This window comes from Pteropus medius, unplaced genomic scaffold, assembly GCF_902729225.1.
Source record: "Pteropus medius unplaced genomic scaffold, Ma_sr-lr_union100, whole genome shotgun sequence".
Lineage (NCBI taxonomy): Eukaryota > Metazoa > Chordata > Mammalia > Chiroptera > Pteropodidae > Pteropus > Pteropus medius.
Genome location: NW_024346062.1, coordinates 12536815 through 12559211, shown reverse-complemented (window position 1 = coordinate 12559211; position 22397 = coordinate 12536815). Strand labels below are relative to the sequence as shown.

At 34.5% G+C, this 22397-nt stretch overlaps 1 protein-coding gene across 19 annotated transcripts in view; it reads left to right on the top strand.

Moving 5' to 3' along the window:
* KIAA0825 (KIAA0825 ortholog) overlaps positions 1-22397 on the top strand; it is a 355235-nt gene that overhangs the window by 299810 nt on the left and 33028 nt on the right. The window contains exon 22 of one of the 19 annotated variants that reach the window (XM_039875081.1): positions 18374-18428. The exons of the other annotated variants lie outside the window; for them this stretch is intronic. Coding sequence (XP_039731015.1) covers positions 18374-18413 — 40 coding nt within the window. The 3' untranslated portion in view covers positions 18414-18428. Of the gene's footprint in view, positions 1-18373; positions 18429-22397 lie in introns of those variants that run through there. 19 annotated transcript variants of the gene reach the window in all.

Sequence of the window (22397 nt, the reverse complement as noted above, 5' to 3'; positions counted from 1 at the left end):
GAACTATATGGCCTTAAATATTTGATAGCTTTGTATAATGATTAACTAAAAGTCAATGGCTACAATTGATTATATCGAATTTGATTTAAGACTAACATAGACCATAATAAAGCAGAAAACATAGGAGCCATGGTTTGGACTTCCATGACCTCAGGAATAAGTTCAGCCTGATTATAAGCCAAAGATGTGTTTTACTTTGAGCCTCCCTACATTCTATAAGAAAGATTAGAAAGAGAAATGGACAAATGCTATGTTCTGTCATTCTTAAAAGCAGTATATCCCCTCATCCTATGTTGTAATTCTTTTTAAAACTCCTTTTTACTTTGATATTGCTGTGTGTTTAGGGCATCACAGAAACACAGGGAAAGAATGTTTGCAGATACTTGAGAATATTATACTTTGAAAAAATAGAATAATTCAAGCCAATGTGAACCAAACCTGCTCTAGTCATAAGAATAGCCCTTTATCTGCCTCAGTCTTCAGTTACAGACACTCTAGATGAAGAGCAGGAGTTGAGGAGATGCTTCTCACTTTCCTTTAGTGCCAAAGATAATTAGGGCAGATGAGGGCCAGGGCAGAGCTGCTTGGAAAAGTTCTGAAGGTCTGGGAAAGTATGCTTTAAAAGAGAAGGTGATGTGTAAGATTACCTCTTTCTGACACTTTGGGTTATGTTTTAGGGCTACTGTATAAAGTACTTTCTGAAACCACATATTTCAGAAAGTTTCTCTCTCAGTTTAATAGACATCTCAGTGGGTCTGGCTTCAACTCAGTTGATAATTAAAATAGAACAGAGAGTGATATTGCATTTTTATTTATATTAGAGTTCTTGGCCATGGGCACCTAGGGAGCCCCTAGATATAACTAAAACCTAATTAGGAGAAAAGAACATTGCTGATTCAATTTCTGAATTGGAGAGTAAAAGGAACACAAAAATCCCTGACATAAAAACATAAAATCATTTCAAAATAAATAACTAAAAAGGATATTACCTTTGAAAGATGCCCTCCACTTCTCCAACCAAAGAACAACAGCAATGCGGTATTTTCTAAAATAGATCCAATTTGATCTTCTGCTAATTCCTCCATTCCATTCCTTAAAACTATTTTCACAAACATCACATATCACTTGAGGAAAGGAAGAGTGAAGGGTTAGTCCACAAATGGCTGACAAACAGTGAAGAGACTGTATAGAGAGGCCTGAAGGAATGTGATAGATAAGCATTGACAAAGGGAAGGAGATGCGAATCAGCCAGCCCATGGTATGAGTTTCAGGAAATCTTTGATGTGTGAGAAATATTAGGGCATTAGATTAAAGGTTCTTAACATTGACTTCATGATATTCATGATACAAGAATTAGAAGAACTCTTGAAGAAGATAATAAGAGTAAAACTATTTCAGGGAAGGTTCTTTGAAGAAGCTGCAGAGTTTCTAAGAAACAAACAAACAAACAAAAGACAGCTTGTCTTTCAGAGGGTATCCTGCCTGCTCTATCAGCAGAAAGAAACCAACAATGACCTATGCATAAAACCTGAGGGAAAAAAACGGGGAACATAATCAAAAGTTAGATGAAGAATATACATCTGAAGAAGAATGGCACAGAGAACACAAGAAGTCTTTTAAAAAATTCTCTGGAGTCTCAATGAAATTGTAGACAACATTGTAGACAAAAATTCTCTGGAATCTCAATGAAATTGTAGATCTCTTGAAAAAAAAAAACAGTCAAAGGAGAATTCGGAAAAGTGATATAATGAAATAGTAGAAGATTAAAGTTGAGCTGGAAAACTCAGGAAAGAAATGAAGGAGAAACTAGCAATCATTATAGACATGAAAACCCCATTAAAGGCAATAAAAATTATAATATGTACTCATGAAACCAAAGTCATGGAGGTCAGAATTGAGGAATAAAAACATGCCTAAATCTCACAAATCAAATTAAGAAAAAAGAACAATGTAAAAATTATTAAAGAGAAGATGATAAGACAGACAAAAACTATTTAACAATCACAAAATTATTGTTTCTGAAAAAAACAGCAGAGCAAATGGGACCAAAAAAAAATCTAATATATAAGAGAACTTTCCTGAGGAAAGATTTGATCTATATATTGCAAGTGCCCCTTATATTTGACATAAACTGAATACAAAATAACCAAAATATATGCTAACATATGATGTTGTCTGTATATGCATCCTTTTCATTTCTTCCATAAAAAAACAAAAGGATACAATTATATAGGCAGCCTAGCTGAGAAAGTAAGACATGTAAAAGGGGGAAAATCAGGTGTGTCTTAAAATTCTTCAAAGCAGCACTTAATGTCAGAAAACATAGGGCCATGGCCATAATGTTTCCAGGGCATGAAACTATGACCTAAGAATTTCATCCAAAGAGAAGTTGTCTTTCAAGTATAAAGAAAATATTCTCAAGCAGGTGAGAATTTAGGGATTATAGCACCCATGATGATGATTATTAGCAAGAAACGGATCAAAATAAAACACTATGTAAAAATACCTAAGATTAAACAATCATGGAAATCTTGTTATCTAGTTAAATGTTATAAATCTTGAGAGTGAAAAACAATTATATACATGCATGTGCACACACATGAACTACTGAAGTATGGAAGAAAATGGGAAGTGGTAGGAGGAACCATCAACGTTTTAGCACATCTTTTACAATCAGCTGTTTTAAGTACTGACTTCAGCTACCTATAGTTTTTTCATTATATGTTGTTCCTAAATTTAAAGAAATGTTTAAGAAGTTCTAACAACTCAGTGAAGAAATGTTTCTTGAGACTCCAACAATTTTCTTTCACTCCATTTTTTGTCTTGGATTTGTTATTTTTTATTGAAGCTACCATGTACAGAATTGTCCCATTAAAAAATATTTCTGTCTCTTTGTCATTGTACGGGCATAGATGCCTATAAAGACATGCACCAAATATTGAAATTATTTCTAGATAATGGGATTTTGAGTGATTATTTCCTGCCCTCTGTAGACAAGAGCATATAAATAATTTTATGAGTGAACAGTTTTTTAAATATCCAGAAAACTAGATATGAATTAAAGACCCAGAAAACTGAAGTGTCTTTCTGATGTTGTCTGTATATGCATCCTTTTCATTTCTTCCATAAAAAAACAAAAAGGTAAAAACCATTCAGTCAGCGTAGGTAGTATGTTCACAGTAGCACAATGTTAATCAGAGGAATTACAAAGGAAACTAAATGTTATTTTTCCATGAAAAGCTTACAATTTAGCTTGATGGTCCTTAGTTTTTTTTGCATTCAAGTTCCATGCTAACTTTGTGCAACAGAAAAAAGATGTGCAAAGAATCAAACTGTGATACTTTCAGATAGTTCTCTTATTCCCTGTTCCACGCACAATGCATGGCTCTCTTATCCAAGTAAATTGGTAATTTTTTTTAAACTTGGGATTATTCAAGGTATGAAGCAACATCTTTGAGAGGCTACATTAATGTGGGCTTGAAAGGAAAAATGTCTATCCAAACTGTTTATTATACCTTAAGAATATATTTTAGTGTATGTCTCAAGTCACTATTTTGGTTTAAAAGAAATCTTTGACTGAATTGGCAGTTATCAAAGAAGTATAAATTTGTCATATTTGCATAATCCACATGGCCTCAATAACATAAGTGAATGCTATGACTCACATATTGTAGCCTATACTTTGTAAAATACTCTAAAGATCCTTGTAAGATGAAACAGTTAAGTCATTCACAGATTAGCTATTTATCTAAATATTTTGTTTAAAATCAGCCAGTTTGATCTTTTTTTTTTTCAACCTGAATATACTGTCAGGTTTGTGGGATTCTGATTACACAGTTGCAATGGGGTTAACTTTATTTTGTATAATTTTCATGATAGAAGCTAAAATTTTTAAGATTATGATATCATTTCATAATTGTCAAAGCTCCCAGCTTGACATATTATTTCTTAAAATTTATTTTAAAAGATAGGATGATGGAAGAAATCAGCAGTTACCCAGGTTTATTAGCATAAAATATGTGAGAAAGAGATGAGAAGCTGTATTTAATATGATGGGTAACTTACAATATTTGCACAAATCAAATACTTAAGGATCTGCTAAATCGTCAAGCTTCCACTTAACTTATAATCTAGTTTACTTGTTTTTCTTATGTGTAAATTTATACATATGATAGGTCACTTTCTTGATGTCTTTATCCAATATATGGCTTCAGTTTAATTGCAGATTCATAATGCTTTCTTAAAATCACAAGTTTTTATTTATTAAATTTAATCATGATATAATTACAGAGATAATTATTCACAATGAGGACTATTAAAACTTTTAGGTGAATAATAACAAATTGCTCACTATAGTTGCTTTCACAACTTTTAGTTTTGTATATTATTTTGTTCTCCAAGGTAAAATGACATAGTGAGCATATTGCATAAAAACCAAGATCATCACTCTTTCACTGTCTATCACTCTGTTTATGCTTAACCAAGCATTTATTTATTAGTTCTTAATGGTAAGGGCTACAAGGTTACTACACCTGAGAGAAATATCTGTAAGACAGGCTTTCTAATTAATCACTGAGAGGGTTCAGGAAGGTCTCGCTATTTCTGTAAACTGAAGCATTTATGTACTCTATTCCAAGTGTTGATCACAAAAATGGCAGGCAATGCTTTATTTCTCTAAGTTTTTTTACTTCCATTAGGAATAATGAACCCTTTACATGTCTCTCTAGGTGAATACATGGATGCCATTGTTAAAACTAGGGACATTGTTCACCTGAGGACAGACATGGGGACAGTTCTAAGAAAACAGAACAGTGGTACCAATATTTTATCAATGATAGTAAAATGTCGCCCATGGTGCTCCGAATTGAAGACCACTATCTCCAAACAAAAGGCTCTGAGACAGAACAAGCAAGAGCAACAGATTCAGCTAGTCAGGAGTTAACCATAACCAGGACCACTTGTGGCTAGTCAGGTTCACCTGAAGCATTGTTCCACATTGGTTAATTTTACTGAGTTCACAAACAAAAACTGCAATGAAATTTGCAGCAGTGCTTCAGGGGAAATCATAACTTAGTTGACAGTTACGGTTGGCCAGGGCACTGGGTGCAATAGGGGTAGATAAAATGGCACCAACTCTTACCATATTTACAAGTTTATTTGGGAACCCACACTCCTTTCCCCAGGCCTTGGCATTTGCTTTGTTGTTTCCTGGTGCAGAAGCCTCTGCAGCTAGAAGCAAAAAAAAAAAAAAAAAAACATTGCTGAAGATCTTAATAGCTTGTTTCTCCTGTTTTAGCCAAATCCCTGACATTGGCGGAGGTCACCACCTAAACCAAACTGCTGGCATAATTTCTCTCTTAAACACAGTAATGCTCATTTCTTAAGCCCAGCACATGTAATCAATATACAGAGTGTCCTCCCTCTGCCTGTGTTCATGTATCTTAAATGTAACATAGCAGGCCATGACAGCTAATCCTCCACACATTAGTTTTGTGATGTTTCTCTTTTTCCATCCCTCCATCTCTCCCCATTTCTATAATCCTTACAGCCATATTTAGTTGCAAGAGATGTAACAAACAGTAGCTTTTCGATATTCAGCAGCTATGTAGATGCTAGCCCACTCCTGGCAATGCTAAGAATGAGGCTACGGGCACTGAGGCCATACTGCATTCTATTAGAGACAGGCACCTTCCCTGATGGCTGCTGCTCCCTGTCTTTTGTACAGCCAAAGACTCTGTGAGTCACCTCAGAGCCTCAAGCGTCTGTTCTCTCCACTTCAAGCAAAACAACTCCACTTTTTATGGTTTATCCGGCATGCTTCCATAAAATACTTTTTATGCAGATGCTGCCACAGTTTAATGAAGAGAACTATCTCTAACCAAATTCAAAGAAATCAATTACTTAAGGTCTTGATAAATATGTTTAAATTCTACATTTCTGGCGAAATAGCAGCTCTGAGGAAGTGATCAAGTATGCTTTGTAAGTAGGAAATATAGCAGAGGAGAATAAACCAAGGAGTTTCTATAAAAGGGAACAGAAAGACGAAGAATAGGAATAGGGGATAATAGCTGTACTGATATGGGGATTTGTTTTCCTTGTGAGCTGGTTTAGTTTGGTAAACAGCAGAATGAGAGGTATAACTTCATCCCGTTCACAGGCCAGTGGTCATGAGTTTGACTGCTGATTCTGTTTTATTTGGACTGTTGCACACTGGAAGAGTAGATTCCAGCAGCCTAAAAGCAGCCCTCCTACAAAGATGCAGGTGCATAGGAGTCGTAGGGGGCTCTGAGGCACAGGAGTGGTAGGGGGGCTCTGAGGAGCTGTGGGAAGACTTCCAACAGCATTTAACACTGTTATCATTTATCCATCAGTAAAACCAGTAGATAGTAATGCAGCCACATTCCATTGAAGAAGAAAAGGCTTGAAGAGAGCTATGAATTGATGACTATGACTGGTAACTAAGTTTCTCTGAGGTTCTATAAATAATACTTTGACTTTCAAATTAATTTTATATAACTATCACGTGACTATAGCATATATGTGCTTTTATTGTTGATACTCAAATATTTCAAATTGGATGAAATTAATTTTTAAAATTTTGGTAATAGCTTTTGCATTCTACATTGATAGTATGAAATCATCAGTTCAAAACTATATTAGAATTTATTGAATTTTTAATAGAAATAATTGATGCCACATTTATGTATTTATTTATGCCTTGTGTGGAATAGGATTTAAGGTAATAGTTACATATATGCTTCAGATTAAAACTCAGACTCTGTCATAAGAAAAAGAAATCAAACTGAGAAATTGAGAAAATTAGTTGAAAAAATTGGATTCAGTCAACAAAGAGTGGAAAAATCATTGATTTGTACTCAGAGAGAATGGATATGAATTTTACCTCTGTTGTTTTGCCCCATGACTTTGAGTAAGTCATTTCATCTCTCTGAATTTCAGCATTTTAATCTCTAATCTGGAGAATATAATGAGACCCAATTGAGTTATCCTGAGGATTTGAAGGAATGATGTAGGGGCAGTACCTCAGTGCCTGAGCTATAATATATACCCACTTAAGATTAGCTTAGGACAAAGATGAATACATGGCAAAAAAAGAAAATACGAGACAGAATTGATTAAATGTTATATTTTGTGATGTAGACATTAAATATGAAAGAGTCGACAGTCACTGAGAGCTGAAGTAATCAGAAAATTTTGTGAAAATTTAATAAGAGTCTAGAAATATGGGGAGGGTTAAGAGAATGTCTTAGTCCATTTGGGCTGCTGTAACACAATAGCACAAACTGTGTGGCTAATAAACAACAATCATTTGTTTCTCACAGTTCTAGAGGCTGAGAAGTCTAAGACCATGGCACCAAAAGATTTGGAATCTGGTGAAAACTCATTTCCCGGTTCACCGATAGCTGTCTTTTGGCTGTGCCCTTACATCATGGAAGGGACAAGGGAGTTCTCTGGGGTCTCTTTTATAAGTCATTAATCCGGTTTATGAGGGCTCTGCTTTATGACCTAATCAGCTCCCATATTTCTTACCTCCAAATATCATCATGTGGGGAGATTAGGTTTCAACATATGAATTTTGTGGGGACACAAACATTCATGTAGCAGGGAGAGAGAATATGAAACTTTGCTAGGTAAAACAAGAGTAGAAACAGAGACATAAGTGAGTGATGGCAAGGCAGGCAGTGAAGCCAATCAGCTCCAGGTTATCCTGCTGTGATCTGGCAGTGGCAGGAGAGGATGACGGGGGGCTGGTTTGAAGACAGACAATTCACTTCGATTTGAGGTAACAGGATGCTCAACTGAGAATATGCCCCACATAGCTGGAGATGGGGGTCAGGCATTCTGAAGAGGCTACAGATTTGGAGGTCATTGGCCTCATTGTTGTAGTTAAACCCAGTGAGCTTTTAATGAGAGAAAAGTGTACCAACCTTTAAAGACTGAAATTGTGGGGGATTTTATCCACTAATAGGGTGGAAAGCAGAAGTACAATCAGAAATCAGAAATAAACACACCAAGAGGGGCAGTCAGAGTATTAGGAGAAAAGCTAAGTTCGTGGTGTGGAGTCTAATAAAAGAATGGACTTCAGCAAAAGAGGGTGCTGGGAAGCCTGGGGAGAACAGGGAGAGTAGACTGGCTATGAGCAGCTGCTTCTTCTCTTGGAAGAATGAAAGCAGCATATCCATAGTGAGCCCTGTAAGGAGAACCTTTGTCTGGGGAGGAACACTGATCAGCTGTTCTGCCTCTAATGGTTTTGCCTTTCCTTTGTGATCCCTTGTGCAGATGATTAAGTTTCTGCTTCTCCTTATCTCCTGCCTCCACATTGCCACCCCTAGACCCAAATAACACTAATTTTTTTTCAATTATAGTTGACATACAATATTATATTAGTTTCAAGTGTACAACATAGTAATTAGACATTTATATGACTTACTAAATGATCATCCCAATAAGTCTGGTACCTATCTGACACTACAGTAATTATAATTTTATTGACTCTATTCCCTATGCTGTACTTTATATCTCTGTGGCTATTATTATAACTGGCAATTTGTACTTCTTAAACCCATCCCCACACCCCCAACTCCCATCTGGCAACTATCAGTTTGTTCTCTGTTTCTGAGATTGTTGTTGTTGTTGTTGTTGTTGTTTAGTTTGTTTCTTAGATTCTACATATAAGTGAAATCATAGTATTTGTCTTTCTCTGACTTATTTCACTTAGCATAGTACTCTTTAGGTACATCTCTTTTGTTGCAGATGGCAAGATTTCATTCTTTTCTACAGCTGTGTAATATTCCACTGTATGTATGTATGTGTGTGTATATACATGTTTTTATATATGCGTGTGTGTATATATGTGTGTATGTGTGTGCATATATATATATATACAAACACTCATATATATATATATATATATATATATATATATATATATATATATATATGATCTAGTTGTTGATCGACATACATTTGGTGGCTTCCATATCTTAGCCATTGTATATAGTGCTGCGATGAACATAGGGGCGCATATATCTTTTAGAATTAGTGTTTTCATTTTCTTCAGATAAATATCCAGAAGTGGAATTGTTGGGTCATATGCTAATTCCATTTTTAATTTTCTTAGGAACCTCCATGCCATTTTCCATAGTGGCTTCACCAATATACAATCCCACCTTCAGTGCACAAGGGATCCCTTTTCTGTATATCCTCGCCAACACTTGTTTGTTGATTTATTGGCAATAACCATTCTGACAGGTGTGAGGTGATTTCTCATTGTGATTTTAACCCATTTCCCATTTAGAAAAAAAAAGTGCAGCTTGCTGCCAGCTTTAATTTAATTTTGCATAAACATGATTTTTGAGGCTGAAGCAAATCTGACTGGTTTTCAATGTGAAAATATAAAACTGTTCTTGGAGTTATTTCTAAACAGAACTTGTCTCTAATCCTAATGTAACAGAAATATATACATAAATCAGATTCATCAAGTGAATCTTTGGCTAACAACTGTTTGAGAACGATGTTAAATTAACATCACGCGTGGGAATGCTACATTTTCCAGGATTTGACATTTTCGGCTATTGAGAATTACTATATTTTGTAAATGGAAATACCACTACTAAAAACAGAATGCTATAAATAGAATGATGTCATTTGTTTCCAAAGACAATCAATATACTAGAGTGATACGAAAATAATAATAAAAGCAAAATATTTTGTGGCAAACTTTGGCGGTAAGGTTAGGATTGTAATTTGCAAGTTATCTCAGGGTAAATGCTGCAGTCACAAGCGCTGCCAGCGAGTATTCTCGGGGCAAATCAGAAATGCATTAATTTTCATTTCCCTGATGATTAGTGATGTTAAACATCTTTCTATTTATCTATTGACCATCTGTATGTCCTTTTTGGAGAAATGTCTATTCAGATCCTCTGCCCATTTTTTAATCGTATTTTTTATGTTAATTTGTATTCTTTATACATTTTGGATATTAACTCCTTATTGAATATATCATTGGTGAATATCTTCTCCCATTCAGTAGTTTGCTTTTTCATTTCATCGATGGTTTCCTTTGCTGTGCAAAACTTTTTAGTTTGATGTAGTCCCATTTTGTGTTGTTTCCCTTGCCTGAGGAGACATATCCAAAAAATAAAAAGCCCAAAACATTGCTGAGAGTAATGTCAAAAGTTTACTGCTTACATTTTCTTCTAGGAGCTTTATGGTTTCAGGTTTTATATTTAAATCTTTAATCTATTTTGAGTTTATTCTTGTCTATGGTGTAAGAAAGTGGTCTAGTTTCATTTTTTTTTTTGCATGTATCTGTCTAGTTTTCCCAACACCATTTATTAAACAGTCTGTCTGTAACTCATTGTATATTCTTCCTTCTTTTGTTATAGATTAATTGACCATATAGGCATGGTTTTTTTCTGGGTTCTCTGTTTTGTTCTAATGATCAATATGTCTATTTTTATGCCAGTACCATGCTGTTGTGATTACTATAGCTTTGTAATATAGTTTGATTATCAGGTAGTGTGATACCTCCAATTTTGTTCTTCTTTCTCAAGATTGCTTTGAATATTTAGGGTTTTTTGTGGTTCCATATAAATTTTAGAATTATTTATTCTAGTACTGTGAAAAATGCCATTGGTATTTTGATGGGCATTTCATTGAATCTGTAGATTGCTTTGGGTCGTATGGACATTTAAAGGATATTAATTCTTCCTATCCATGAGCACGGTATATGCTTCTATTTAATCTTCTTCAGTTTCTTTTTCCAATTTATAGTTTTCTCAGTACAGGTTTTTTACCTCCTTGGTTAAATTTATTTCTAGGTGTTTTATTATTTTTGATGTGATAGTAAATGGGATTGTTTTCTTAAATTCTGATAGTTTATTATTGGTATATGAAAATATGACTGAATTCTGAATGTTTTGTCCTGCTGCTTCACTGAATTCATTTATTAGTCATAAGGTTTTGTTTGTTTGTTTTTTTTTATAGAATCTGTTGGATTCTATATATAGTATGTCATCTGCAAATAGTTTTACCTCTCTCTAATCTGGATGCATTTCTTTCTTTTCTAATTTTTTTTTTTTCCTGATTGCTGTGGCTAGGACAAACAATATTACATTGACTAGAAGTGGTGATAGTGGGCATTTTTTTCTTGTTCCTGATCTTAAGGAAAATGTTTTCATGTTTTCCCCATTGAGTATGTTAGTGGTGGGTTTGTACTCATGGCATTTATTATGTTGAGGTATGTTCCATCTCAACTTTGCTAAGAGTTTTTATCATAAATGAGTACTGGATCTTGTCAAATGCTTTTTCTACATCTGTTGATATGATCATATGATTTTTTTTTTCATTTTTTTATGTGGTGTATCACATTAACTGATTTGCAGATATTGAACCAACCCTGCATCCCAGGGATAAATCTCACTTAATCACAGTGTATGATCTTTTTAATGTATTGATGAATTCAGATTGCTAATATTTTGTTGAGGATTTTTACATCTAAGTTCATCAGGGATATTGGCCTAAATTTTTCTTTTCTTGTAAGGTTTGATCTGATTTTGGAATCAGGGTAATGCTGGACTTGTAAAATGAGTTTGGGAGCCTTCGCTCCTCTTCAATTTTTTGGTATAGTTTGAGAAGGATAGGTGTTAATGCTTCTTTGAATGTTTGGTAAAATTCACCTGCGAAGCATCTGGTGAAGATTTGTTGGGAGTGTTTTGATTACTGATTCAGTTTCATTAGTAGTTCCTACTCTGTTCAGATTTTCTGTTTCTTCCTGATTCAGCCTTGGAAGATTGTACATTTCTAGGAATTTGTCCATTTCTTTCAGGTTGTTCAATTTGTTGGCATGTAGTTGTTCATAGAATTTTCTTATCATCCTTTGTATTTCTGTGGTATCAGTTATCACTTCTCTTTCATTTATGATTTTATTTATTTGTGCCCTCTTTTTCTGTTGTTGATGAATCAGGCTGAGGATTTATCTACTTTTTTTTTTTTATCTTTTCAAAGAACCAGTTCTTGGTTTCATTGATCTTTTCTATTTTCTGTTTTAGATTCTATTTCATTTATTTCTGCTCTGATCTTAATTTTTTCTTTCCTTCTACTAACTATGGACTTTGTTCTTTTTCTAGTTCCTTTAGGTATATGGTTAAATTATTCATTTGAGAATTTCCTTGTTTCTTGAGACAGGCCTGTATTGCTATAAATTCCTCTTTTAGAACTGCTTTCGTTTTGTCTTATAGATTTTGAGTCATTGTTTTTGTTTTCATTTGTCCCAAAGTATCTTTTTATCTCTTCCTGAGCTTGTTAACCTATTCACTGTTGCATGTTATTTAGCCTCCACGTGTTTGTTTGTTTTCAGTTTTTTTCTTGTAATATATTTCTGGTTTCATACCATTGTTATCAGAGAAGATGCTTGATATGATTTCAATATTCTTAAAAGTTCTGAACTTGATTTGTGGCCTAACATGTGGTCTATCCTGGAAAAATGGTCTCTGTGAACTTGAAAAGAATGTCTATTTTGGTGCTTTTGGGTGAAATGTTCTAATAATTATCAACTAAGTTCATCTGGTTCTATGTATCACATAAAGTCATTGTTTCCTTGATTTTCTGCCTGGATGATCTACCTATTGATGTCAGTGGGATGTTGAGGTCCCCTACTGTAATTGTATTATTATCAATCTCTCCCTTTATGTCCATCAATATTTACTTTATGTATGTTAGGTGCCTATGTGTTGTCAAGAGTTATATCCTCATGTTGAACTGATCACTTTACATTCTGAAAAATCCTTATTTGTCTATTGTTACAGCTTTTGTTTTAAAATGTATTTTGTCTGATATAAGTATTACTACCCAACTTTTCTTTTCGTTTCCATTTGCATGAAATATCTTTTTTCTATCCCTTTACTTTCCATCTGTGTGTGTCTTTCAATCTGAAGTGAATCTATTAGAGGCAGTATATGTACGGGGTTTTTTATACAGTCACCCTATGTCTTTTGATTGCAGCATTTAGTCCATTTACATTTAAAGTAATTATTGATAGGTATGTAGTTATTGCCATTTTATTGTTTTCTGATTATTTTTGTAGTTCTCTGTTCCTTTCTTATTCCTTTACTCTCTTGCATGTTGATAACTTTCTATATTTATGTTTGGAAACTTTCTATTCATTTCTTGTATAGATTTTTAGTTTGTTGTTACCATGTATTTCTCATATACCAAGCTATGTTTATAGTGGTCTATTTTAAATTGATGGTCGCTTATGTTCGAACACATTCTAAAATAACTACAATCTTTACTCACCCTTTTCTTGTTTGTTTTGTCATTATTTTTTATTACTTTTGTGTGTATCACTTAATTTATTATTGTAATGAGACATGATCTTCCTACTTTTCTCTTTTAACCTTTGTACTGGCTTTACAGTTGGTTGATCCACTGTTTTTACAAGTGTCTTTGTCAGCAAGAATTTTTTTCTTTCCTATATTTTCTTTATATTTTTGTTCTTTTCTTTTCTACTTATATTTAACATTTCTTGTAATATTGGTTTAGTGGAAATAAACTCCTTTAGCTTTTTCTTGTCTGGGAAACTATCTCTCCTTCAATTCTAAATGATAGCCTTGCTGCATAGAGTAATCTTGGTGTTAGGTCTTTCCCTTTCATCACTTTGACTATTTTGTGCCATTCCATTCTGGCCTGCAAAGTTTGTGCTGAGTCAATTGATAATCTTATGGGAACTCCCTCATACATAACTAACTACTTTTCTCAAGATTCTCTCTCTGTCTTTACACTTTGGCATTTTAATAACAATGTGTCTTAGTGTAGGCCTCTTTGGCTTCATCATTTCCTGGACTCGGATGTCTAGTTCCTTCACCAGGTTAAGGAAGTTTACAGTCATTATTTCTTCAAATAAGTTTTCAATCCCTTGATCTCACTCTTCTTCTGGTACCCCTACGATGCAAATATTGGTATGCTTAATGTTCCCCCAGAGGTCCCTTAAACTACCCCCATTTTTTGATTCTTTTGTTGTTGTTGTTTCCACTACCTTGTCTTCCAGATAGCTGATTCAATCCTTTGCTTCAATTAATCTGCTGTTAATTCCCTCTAGTATATCCTTCATTTCTCAATCATTCCTTATGTTTTCTATCACATTTTTTATGGTTTCTCTTTGTCGAAGTGCTTCCTGAGTTCATCTACTCTTCCCCTATGTTCATTGAGCAGCCTTATAACCAGTGTTTTAAAATCTGTATCTGGTAGATTATATGTTTAGTTCTTTTTCTGGAGTTTGTCCTGTTCTTCCATTTGGGTCATTTTTTGTGTGTGTCTTCTCATTTTTGCAGATTCCTTCTGTGTATTTTTATGTATTAGGTATATCTGCTATATCTTTAGGTCTTGACATAAAGATGTCCTTATGTAGAAGGTGTACTGTGGGGTCCAGTGGTACAGTCTCCTTGGTCAATTGAGCCTGGTGCTCCAGTGGTGTAGATTGTGTGTGTCTTCCTGGTATTGGTGGGTTTGACCATCAGGTTGACTGGCTATGAGGACTGGTCATGACTATAGTGGAAAGCTGTTGTGTGGGGCTGACTCCACAAAATGGGAGTCACTTTAGCTTACTTTGGGTGTGTTGTTTGTGGAGTCGGTTGGGTGTTGATCTGGTGTGGTCTTAAGCCAGCCCACTGTGTCAAGAAGCACTTTGGAGTGGCTCTATTACAGGTCAAAGTTAACTAGTACTTGTGTCAGGCTTGGGGCCACTTGGTAGGTGCTACAAAGCGATCTGTAATTGGCAGCTACTTGTTCTGTACTTGGAGGTGCTTGGGAGAGGAAACGCTGTTAACCAAGGCTGACTGCTACTCGTGCCAGGTTTGAGACTTTCTGGTGGGCAGCACAATAAGAGCTGAGGCCAAACCCCACCTGTCCCACGATTATGGCCTCTTAGTTGAAGCTACATATCAGGCCAAGACTGGCCACCAATTATGTGGGGGTTACAATACTAGTCAACACTTGTGCTGGGCTTAGGGCCACTTAGCAAGAGCTAGAAATCATACTGAGGCTGGTAGCTATTTGTTTGGGTTTTGTGGACCTTTGAGAGATTTTTTATAAAGTCTGCAGGCTGTTTGTGTGGGTGAGCCACTGGAAGAGGCTCTGGCCAAGTAAGCAAACTGGGTGGGATGAAGTCTCAGAGAATCACCAGGGTGGGGCCAATGGTGTTAGCCAGGTTAATGGAGAGCAGATTTGGCTCCCACTTGTGCTAGCTGGCTGGGTAGAAGAAGGGATCTACACAAGAATAATGGTGTTTGCCAGAACTTTCATCCTCAGACAGAGTTGCCCTGAGCCCTGCCCCTGCAGGCCTTGTCCTAAAAGTAGTCAATTTAGTTCTTCCACATATATCCCTGTTGCTTTTTTAGCAGCTGCCCCTGTGCTGGAGCTTAGAGCTTAGAGTGAGGGAGTCTTTGTGTGGGACCTTGAAGGCAGTCTTGGACTCCTGTAGCCCTTTGTCTTTCTTGGACGTAATCCCCATTGGTTTTCACAGTAAGATGTTATGGGGACTTCTCTTCATGCCACTGGAGCTCTGGGCTGGGGAACCTGGTATAAGGCTGGAACCCTAACCTCCTCAGGGGACCTCTGTGGCTGAGATATCTCTTCCAATTCCTAATTGCCACACTGTGGGTATGGAATCTGCTGTTCTGTGTCTCTGCCCCTCCTACTAGTCTTGATATGGCCTCTGCATATTTTTAGTTGTAGGACGTCTGTTCAGCTAGTCTTCAGGTGGTTCTCAATGATGACTTTTCCGTAATTAAGTTGTTGTTTTGATGTGGTTGTGGGAAGAGGTGAACACAGAGTTAACCTACTCCTCCCATCTTGACCAAACATTCTGTATGTGCTTTATTTTTATACAACTGGCAGTGCAGTGGGTTTGTTTACAGCAGCATCACCACAAACATATGAGCATGCTTTGCACTAAGACATTATGATGGTCACAATGTCACTAGCAATAGGGATTTTTCAGCTCCTTTATAATCTTATGACTACATATGTAGAGCTTTTAGATGAGTGCCTGGTATAAGTATTTTAAATCTGACATAAGTATTTGCTATTAAATAAGTACAGAATACAAAGGATTGAAAGAGTAGTATGCATAATAGTAGAGTGCAAATACTAGAGCCAGACTGCAAGGCTCAAAGCCCAGCTCTGCCATTTCCTAGATGTGACTTTGGACAAATTACCTAACCTCACTGGACCTTAGTTCTTCAGCTATAAAATGTGGATATAATACTAACTACTCCATAATTGGGAGAGTGAAAGAGTCAACACATACCAAGTTCTTAATAAGTACTCAATAATTTATAGTCATTATTATTAGGTCTGTGGCTTACCAATACAGCATTCTGATCACTAAGATTACAGGTACCATCCCATTTTATACCTGATACAGGCAAAGAGGCTCATCCCCTGGATCCTGGAAGCTCCTTTCATGTCCTTACCTCTGCACAGTCAGGAGCAGGATGAATGGACCACCCCTTCTCTCAACTACCTAAGCCTGATCTTATTTCCTCTCTGAGACCTGTCCTTTTCTGTGGTGACTGTGTGTGTTAACCTCACCCTTCAGATGAACCCCTCAAATCAACTGGGAGGATGGAGCTTTAGAATATAAACCAATTTTAATATAACCACCTGAACTTAGCACTCATATAATACAATTTAAGTACAATAAAAATGAAGATAACATAGTAATGAGGAGAGGCAGAAGGGAATTTTATTATAGGAATTTAAGATCCCTTCTCTAAAAGCATACACATGCAGGTAAGCCAATTCCGCATCTAAAAACTCTGGAAACAGGTTTTATGGCAAAGAGTTGGGGTTTTTCAAGTCAGGGACTGTGTTCCTGTGGGGAAAAAAATTTTGCTATAGTTGGATCCTGATCTCAGCTCCATCTGCCCAGAACCACCATTTCTTGTACTGACATCTGTGGGATAGATGGCAGGTAGCCCCGGCCTAATTTAACCTGTCACTGGACAAACATTCTGCCACCAGTATGCACAAGGGTAGTTCAGAAAAAGTTCTTGTCAACTGGATAAAGAACTGCCTATATATCCCAATCATTTGGATGCTTCAGCTTCCAGATGTTGTGCAATCAGCAAGTGTCCATACAAAGATGCTTCAAATAGTTATTTCCTCACAATAACAATCTATAAAACATAAATAGTAAATTTTTTTTTTACCATCAAAGAAAATTAGATTATCAGCAATAGAGGATATAAATCATATGTGATATGTCTGAACTTTTCATGTATCATAATAACTAATCATTAGGCTATCAGGGCACTGGGGAAATTACAATAAATTATATGTTGTGGAGAATGCACCACATGAATGAAGCCAAGAATATTATAGAAGTGACCTTCACCTAGTGTGATGTCATAGAAAAAAATGATGCTGCCCTAATAACTTCATGGGGTTAATTAGTTTCGGAGAACACACAAGGGGCAGCGATGTCATAGAGCTTTTTTATTTTCTTTCCTGTGGGAAGTTGGGCTAATAAAAATGAAAAACATTTCAAATAGCTAACTAATAAAGAAGAGTTACACAGAGTTAAAAGGAAATGCCTTAGTGCTGTCCCCTCTAGAAGGCCTAGTTCTCTTTCTTTGTAGAGCTGCAAATCTGTGCATCTTTTCCCCATCAACTTAGGAACCTTTGAAAGGACCACTGTTTACAAAACCTGCTCTGAGGATGAATTTTTTAAATCTGTTGATGAACACGATCCATTTAATCATATAGAGACCTCTTCAGACAATGAGACATTTACCTCTAAAATATGCATTTTTTTGGTCTGGCCACTTGGATCCCCAGTGTGGGAGGAGATAAAGTTTCCAGTCATGCTGATTTCAGATGAATAGGTTTGCTGGTGTCAAAGATGAGCTGTGGCCCTCCACTGGCATCTGGGGTACAGAAGGCTAATTCTTTTGAATAGAGCCATTGATGATTACATTTAGGGGCAATTTAATCAAAGAGTAATTAGGCTTTAATTCTTACAAAAACTTACAATAATTGGACCTTTTATACAACTTTTTTTGTTTGATTTAAAGTACCATGTAGGTTAGTTATAGAAACTTAATTTAAATATGGATTTAATTAGAATCGTTTTATGATTTTAATGAGTCTTAAAAGTCTTTTGATGAGCAGCCTGTATAATTATGGTATTTAAAATGATTGGGTAAATGCATACTTTTATAATTTACCTTTCAGGAAATTGTATTTTTAAGAAGGCTATTTTTTGCATGATGAATTGTTTCACTTTATATTCAGTTTTTGTGGTGATTGGTTCTTAGTCCTGCCCCTAATCACCCAAATGTTTTCTCTCTAGAATGAAATTCAACTTTCATGGAATCAAAAGCATCAGGTAGTAGCCCAATGCTACAGTTAAATTTAATCACAAGGATATTTTTGTTTGTACTTTAAAGGAGACTGAATTACTGCTAAAATTTTCAGCTGGAGATTCAATTTTCCTACATAATCAGGTACAAACAAGTTACCTGAAGACAGCTCTTTTTCTATATAAAAAAAAAAAATGTGGTGTTAAACAAATCACTTGAAATCTTTAAAAAATGAAATGCAGTATTGAATCATCAACTTTCTAAATGTATTGTTAAGACAACCAGAAATGAGTACTTTCAATAAACATGAAAAAATTTAAATTAGAAAAGAAAGGAAAACATTACTTTCTTCCCTCTGAGTAGGTCTCATTCCTATCTATACTAAATAAGAAAACTAGCATTTGATATTTTTTATGCTGACTAGGAAAAAAATGGTGTATTAAGTAATATTAGGATACATTACCTAGAGCTAACATCATACTCAAAGCTCAGGAACAAGGCAAAGATGTTTTTTATTTAACATTTCCTGAAGGTTCTAGCCAGTGCAATAAGACAAGCAAAATAAAAGGCATGCAAACGAGGAAAGGAGAGGTAAAGCTATTCTTATTTGCATGATTATAAAATAGAAAACCTTCAGGAATCCACAAAATAGCTATTAAATTAATTATGAATGAATTTAGGAAAATTGCAGGATACAAAATCAAAATAAAAACTAGCATTTCTATATATTAGCAACAATTGACAATGAAAAAATTTTAAAGCTTTGTTTAAGAAAGGATAAAAAATACTCAGGAATAAATTTAACAGATTTGCAAAACCTGCACACTTAAACTGTAAAACACTGCAAAAAAAAAAAAAAAAAGTAAGGAAAGCAAAGAACTAAATAAATGACAAGAGATACTATGTTCATGGACTGAGGATTCAGTATTTTTATGATGATATTTTTACCCAAACTGATCTATAAATTCCATGCAATCGCAATCAAATTTCAAACATGATTCTCTGAAGAAACTGACAACATGATTTAAATTTATACCCAAAATTAAAGGGCCCAGAATAGCCAGAACAATTTTGAAAATGGAGGAGAAAGCTGAAGGAGTTATATTACCTAATTTGGAAACTTACTATAAAGCTACAAATCAAGACCGTGTAAAATTGGCATAAGAATAGGCATGTATGGAAATAAATCATAATCATCTAGCAATTAACCCACAGTTTCATGGTCAATTTATTTTTGAGAAAGATACCAAGGTAATTCAATGAAGAAAATAGTCTTCAACAAACAGTACTAGAACAATTAAGTATCTGTATCGGGAAAAATATTAGCCTTGATCCATACTACCCCAAAGATTAATGCAAAATGAATCTTAGGCTTAAATATAAGAATTTATACTACTAAACTTATGAAGAAAATACAGGAGAAAAAATCTTTGTGACACTAGGTTAGGCAAAACTTTCTATAGCTGGACATAATAATTACAAAGTATAAAAGAAGAAATAAAGTTAAAATGGACTCTCATTCAAGGTTAAAAACTTTTGTCCTTCCAAAAGACATAGTTAAGAAAATAAAAAGTCACGCAAAGTCTGGAAGGAAATTTTCACAAAACATTTCTGACAAAAAGCTTGACTCCAGGATATATAAAGAACTCTTACAATTCAATAAGAAAAAGACAAACAAGTCTGCTTTTTAAAATGGAGGAAAGATTTAAACAGCATTTCGCAAAAGACGATATACACATGACCAATAAATATAGGTAAAGATATTCAACATCAGTAGTTATCAGGAAAATGTACATTACAACCATAGTGAGATACTAAAACATACCTCCTAGAATAGCTAAAATTAATAGGACTGACAATAATAGGTGGAGATATAAAGTAACTGGAACTTTCATTGCTGGTAGGAATGAAAAATGGTATAGCCACTTTGGAAAAAAGTCTGACAGTACTTCATAAAGTTAAACATGTATTCATCACATAACCCAGATATTTCACTTTTAGGTATTTTAACCAAATGAAGTAAAAACACATGTCCCCACAAAGATGTGGTTGCAAGTGTTCATAATAGCATTATTCAAAACAGCCAAAAAGAGAAGCAACCCAAATATCCATCAACTGTTGAGTGGATAAACAAACTGTGGTATATCCCTACTATGAAACACTACTCAGCAATATAAAGGAACAAAATCTTAATAATTTAAAAACATAAAATGAATCTCAAAAACATGTTAAGTAAAAGAATTAAAAACAAAAGACTCAGTAGTATATGATTCCAATAATATAAAATTGTAGAAGAAGAAACACATGACATCAAGTAGATGTTTAAAACCAGATTTGGAAAATGTTATTGAGAACAATAAGTCATGAGAAAACTTGAGGGTGAGGAAACTCTTTTTGTATCTTGACTGTGGAGGTTAAATCATTTTAATTCAGTTCTTTAAAATCAGCAAAATTTGTTAAAACTGTTCACTTAATATTCATGAATTTTACTGTATATAAATAATACTTCTATAAAAGGCATTTCTAAAAGGAAAAACTTTACACCTGGAGTATTCCAAGAATTCAAATGGTATAATTCATAGGTCTCAATCTGTACTATATCTTTTCATCTTTTAAGATTAGTACTATTTTTTTTTTTTAACTACAGGATTACTAATAATGTTTAGTCAAAAAGTCTGGGCATATAAACCTATAACTTTTTTAAAACTACTTAGATCTTTTCTTTTTATAGAATAAGCCAAAGATGGCCCAAAACTGGCTAAAAGTTTTCAAAGTCATCCAGTCTCCTTGATGATGCAAACACTGTTCTTTTAACAAAGTACTCAATATATCCTGGGTTTTAGTGCCAAAAGATATAATTATACAGGAATTATTCTGTGATATTTTTGTGTTTTTCTTTGTTTTTAGACTAATAATTCCATCTAAGAACCCTGATAATGTAGATGATGGTGATTCGTAGGAAACATGCAACTAAATGAGATTATAAATCATGCTGCATTGGAAGGGCAATGTGATGTGCTTTTATAATTATTAGGGCAATTACAAAGTATATTATTGTCTGACTTTCTATGTACATTTTTTAAATGCTTTTACTCAAACTCACCACTTTGGTGGCCATTTTAATCAACCTGATATGAAACTACTAATATTACTTACAGAAAAATGTTGTAGAGAAAAAACACCTAGAGAATGCAAGTTACTGTATTAACCAAAATGGTGCCTTTCCAATATGGTTATGCAAATGCCCAATTTACTGCTTCTTTTTGGCTTCCATTCACTCTCATGAAGTGTCTCTTAACTTGAACACATATTTTCTGAATTAATACTAAATTTCTTCAGAGAAAACTGAGCATTTCTAGGACTTTGGAACTAAGCAGAATCAATCTATTGAAGATTATCTTTTCAAATGAATGATGAGATCTAAGAGATGTTATCTAAATAACTATTGAATTATCTGCTTATTTTATATTTTGCTTCCTATTTATTATATTTAAATTTTTGAGTAATTATTTTCTTTAAAAAGAAAAAAAATTCTCCTAGCTATTCTATGCTGAAGAAGTTAACTAGCACATACTGGATTAGGTATTTACATCTTAAATATCCGAATATATAAATAAGGTTAATTGTGAAAAGATGTTTTCAAATCTTTAAAGGGCTCTTACCTACCATGAGAGATAGTCTTTATTTTGAAATTTTAAATATACATTTTAATGAATTTGGTAATTTTATACAATTAAATTGAATGTACCTCCACAATTAAGATACAGAAGAGTTACCTCATCTAAAAACTTTTCTCTTGCCTCTTTGCTCTCAATAACATTGGCCAACTCTGGCTCTATGCAAAATCACTTGCCAGGTCTCGTTTTGAGCAGTTTCAGAGTGTTATATTTAATAAGGGATATGAATTAAGGAGAGATCAGTATTTTATAAGGGAGAACTTTCTGACAATTAATGTGAACTTTCATTAATTAGAAAGGTCTGAATACTTGCAAATTAAAAGCAATGCCTCAAAGT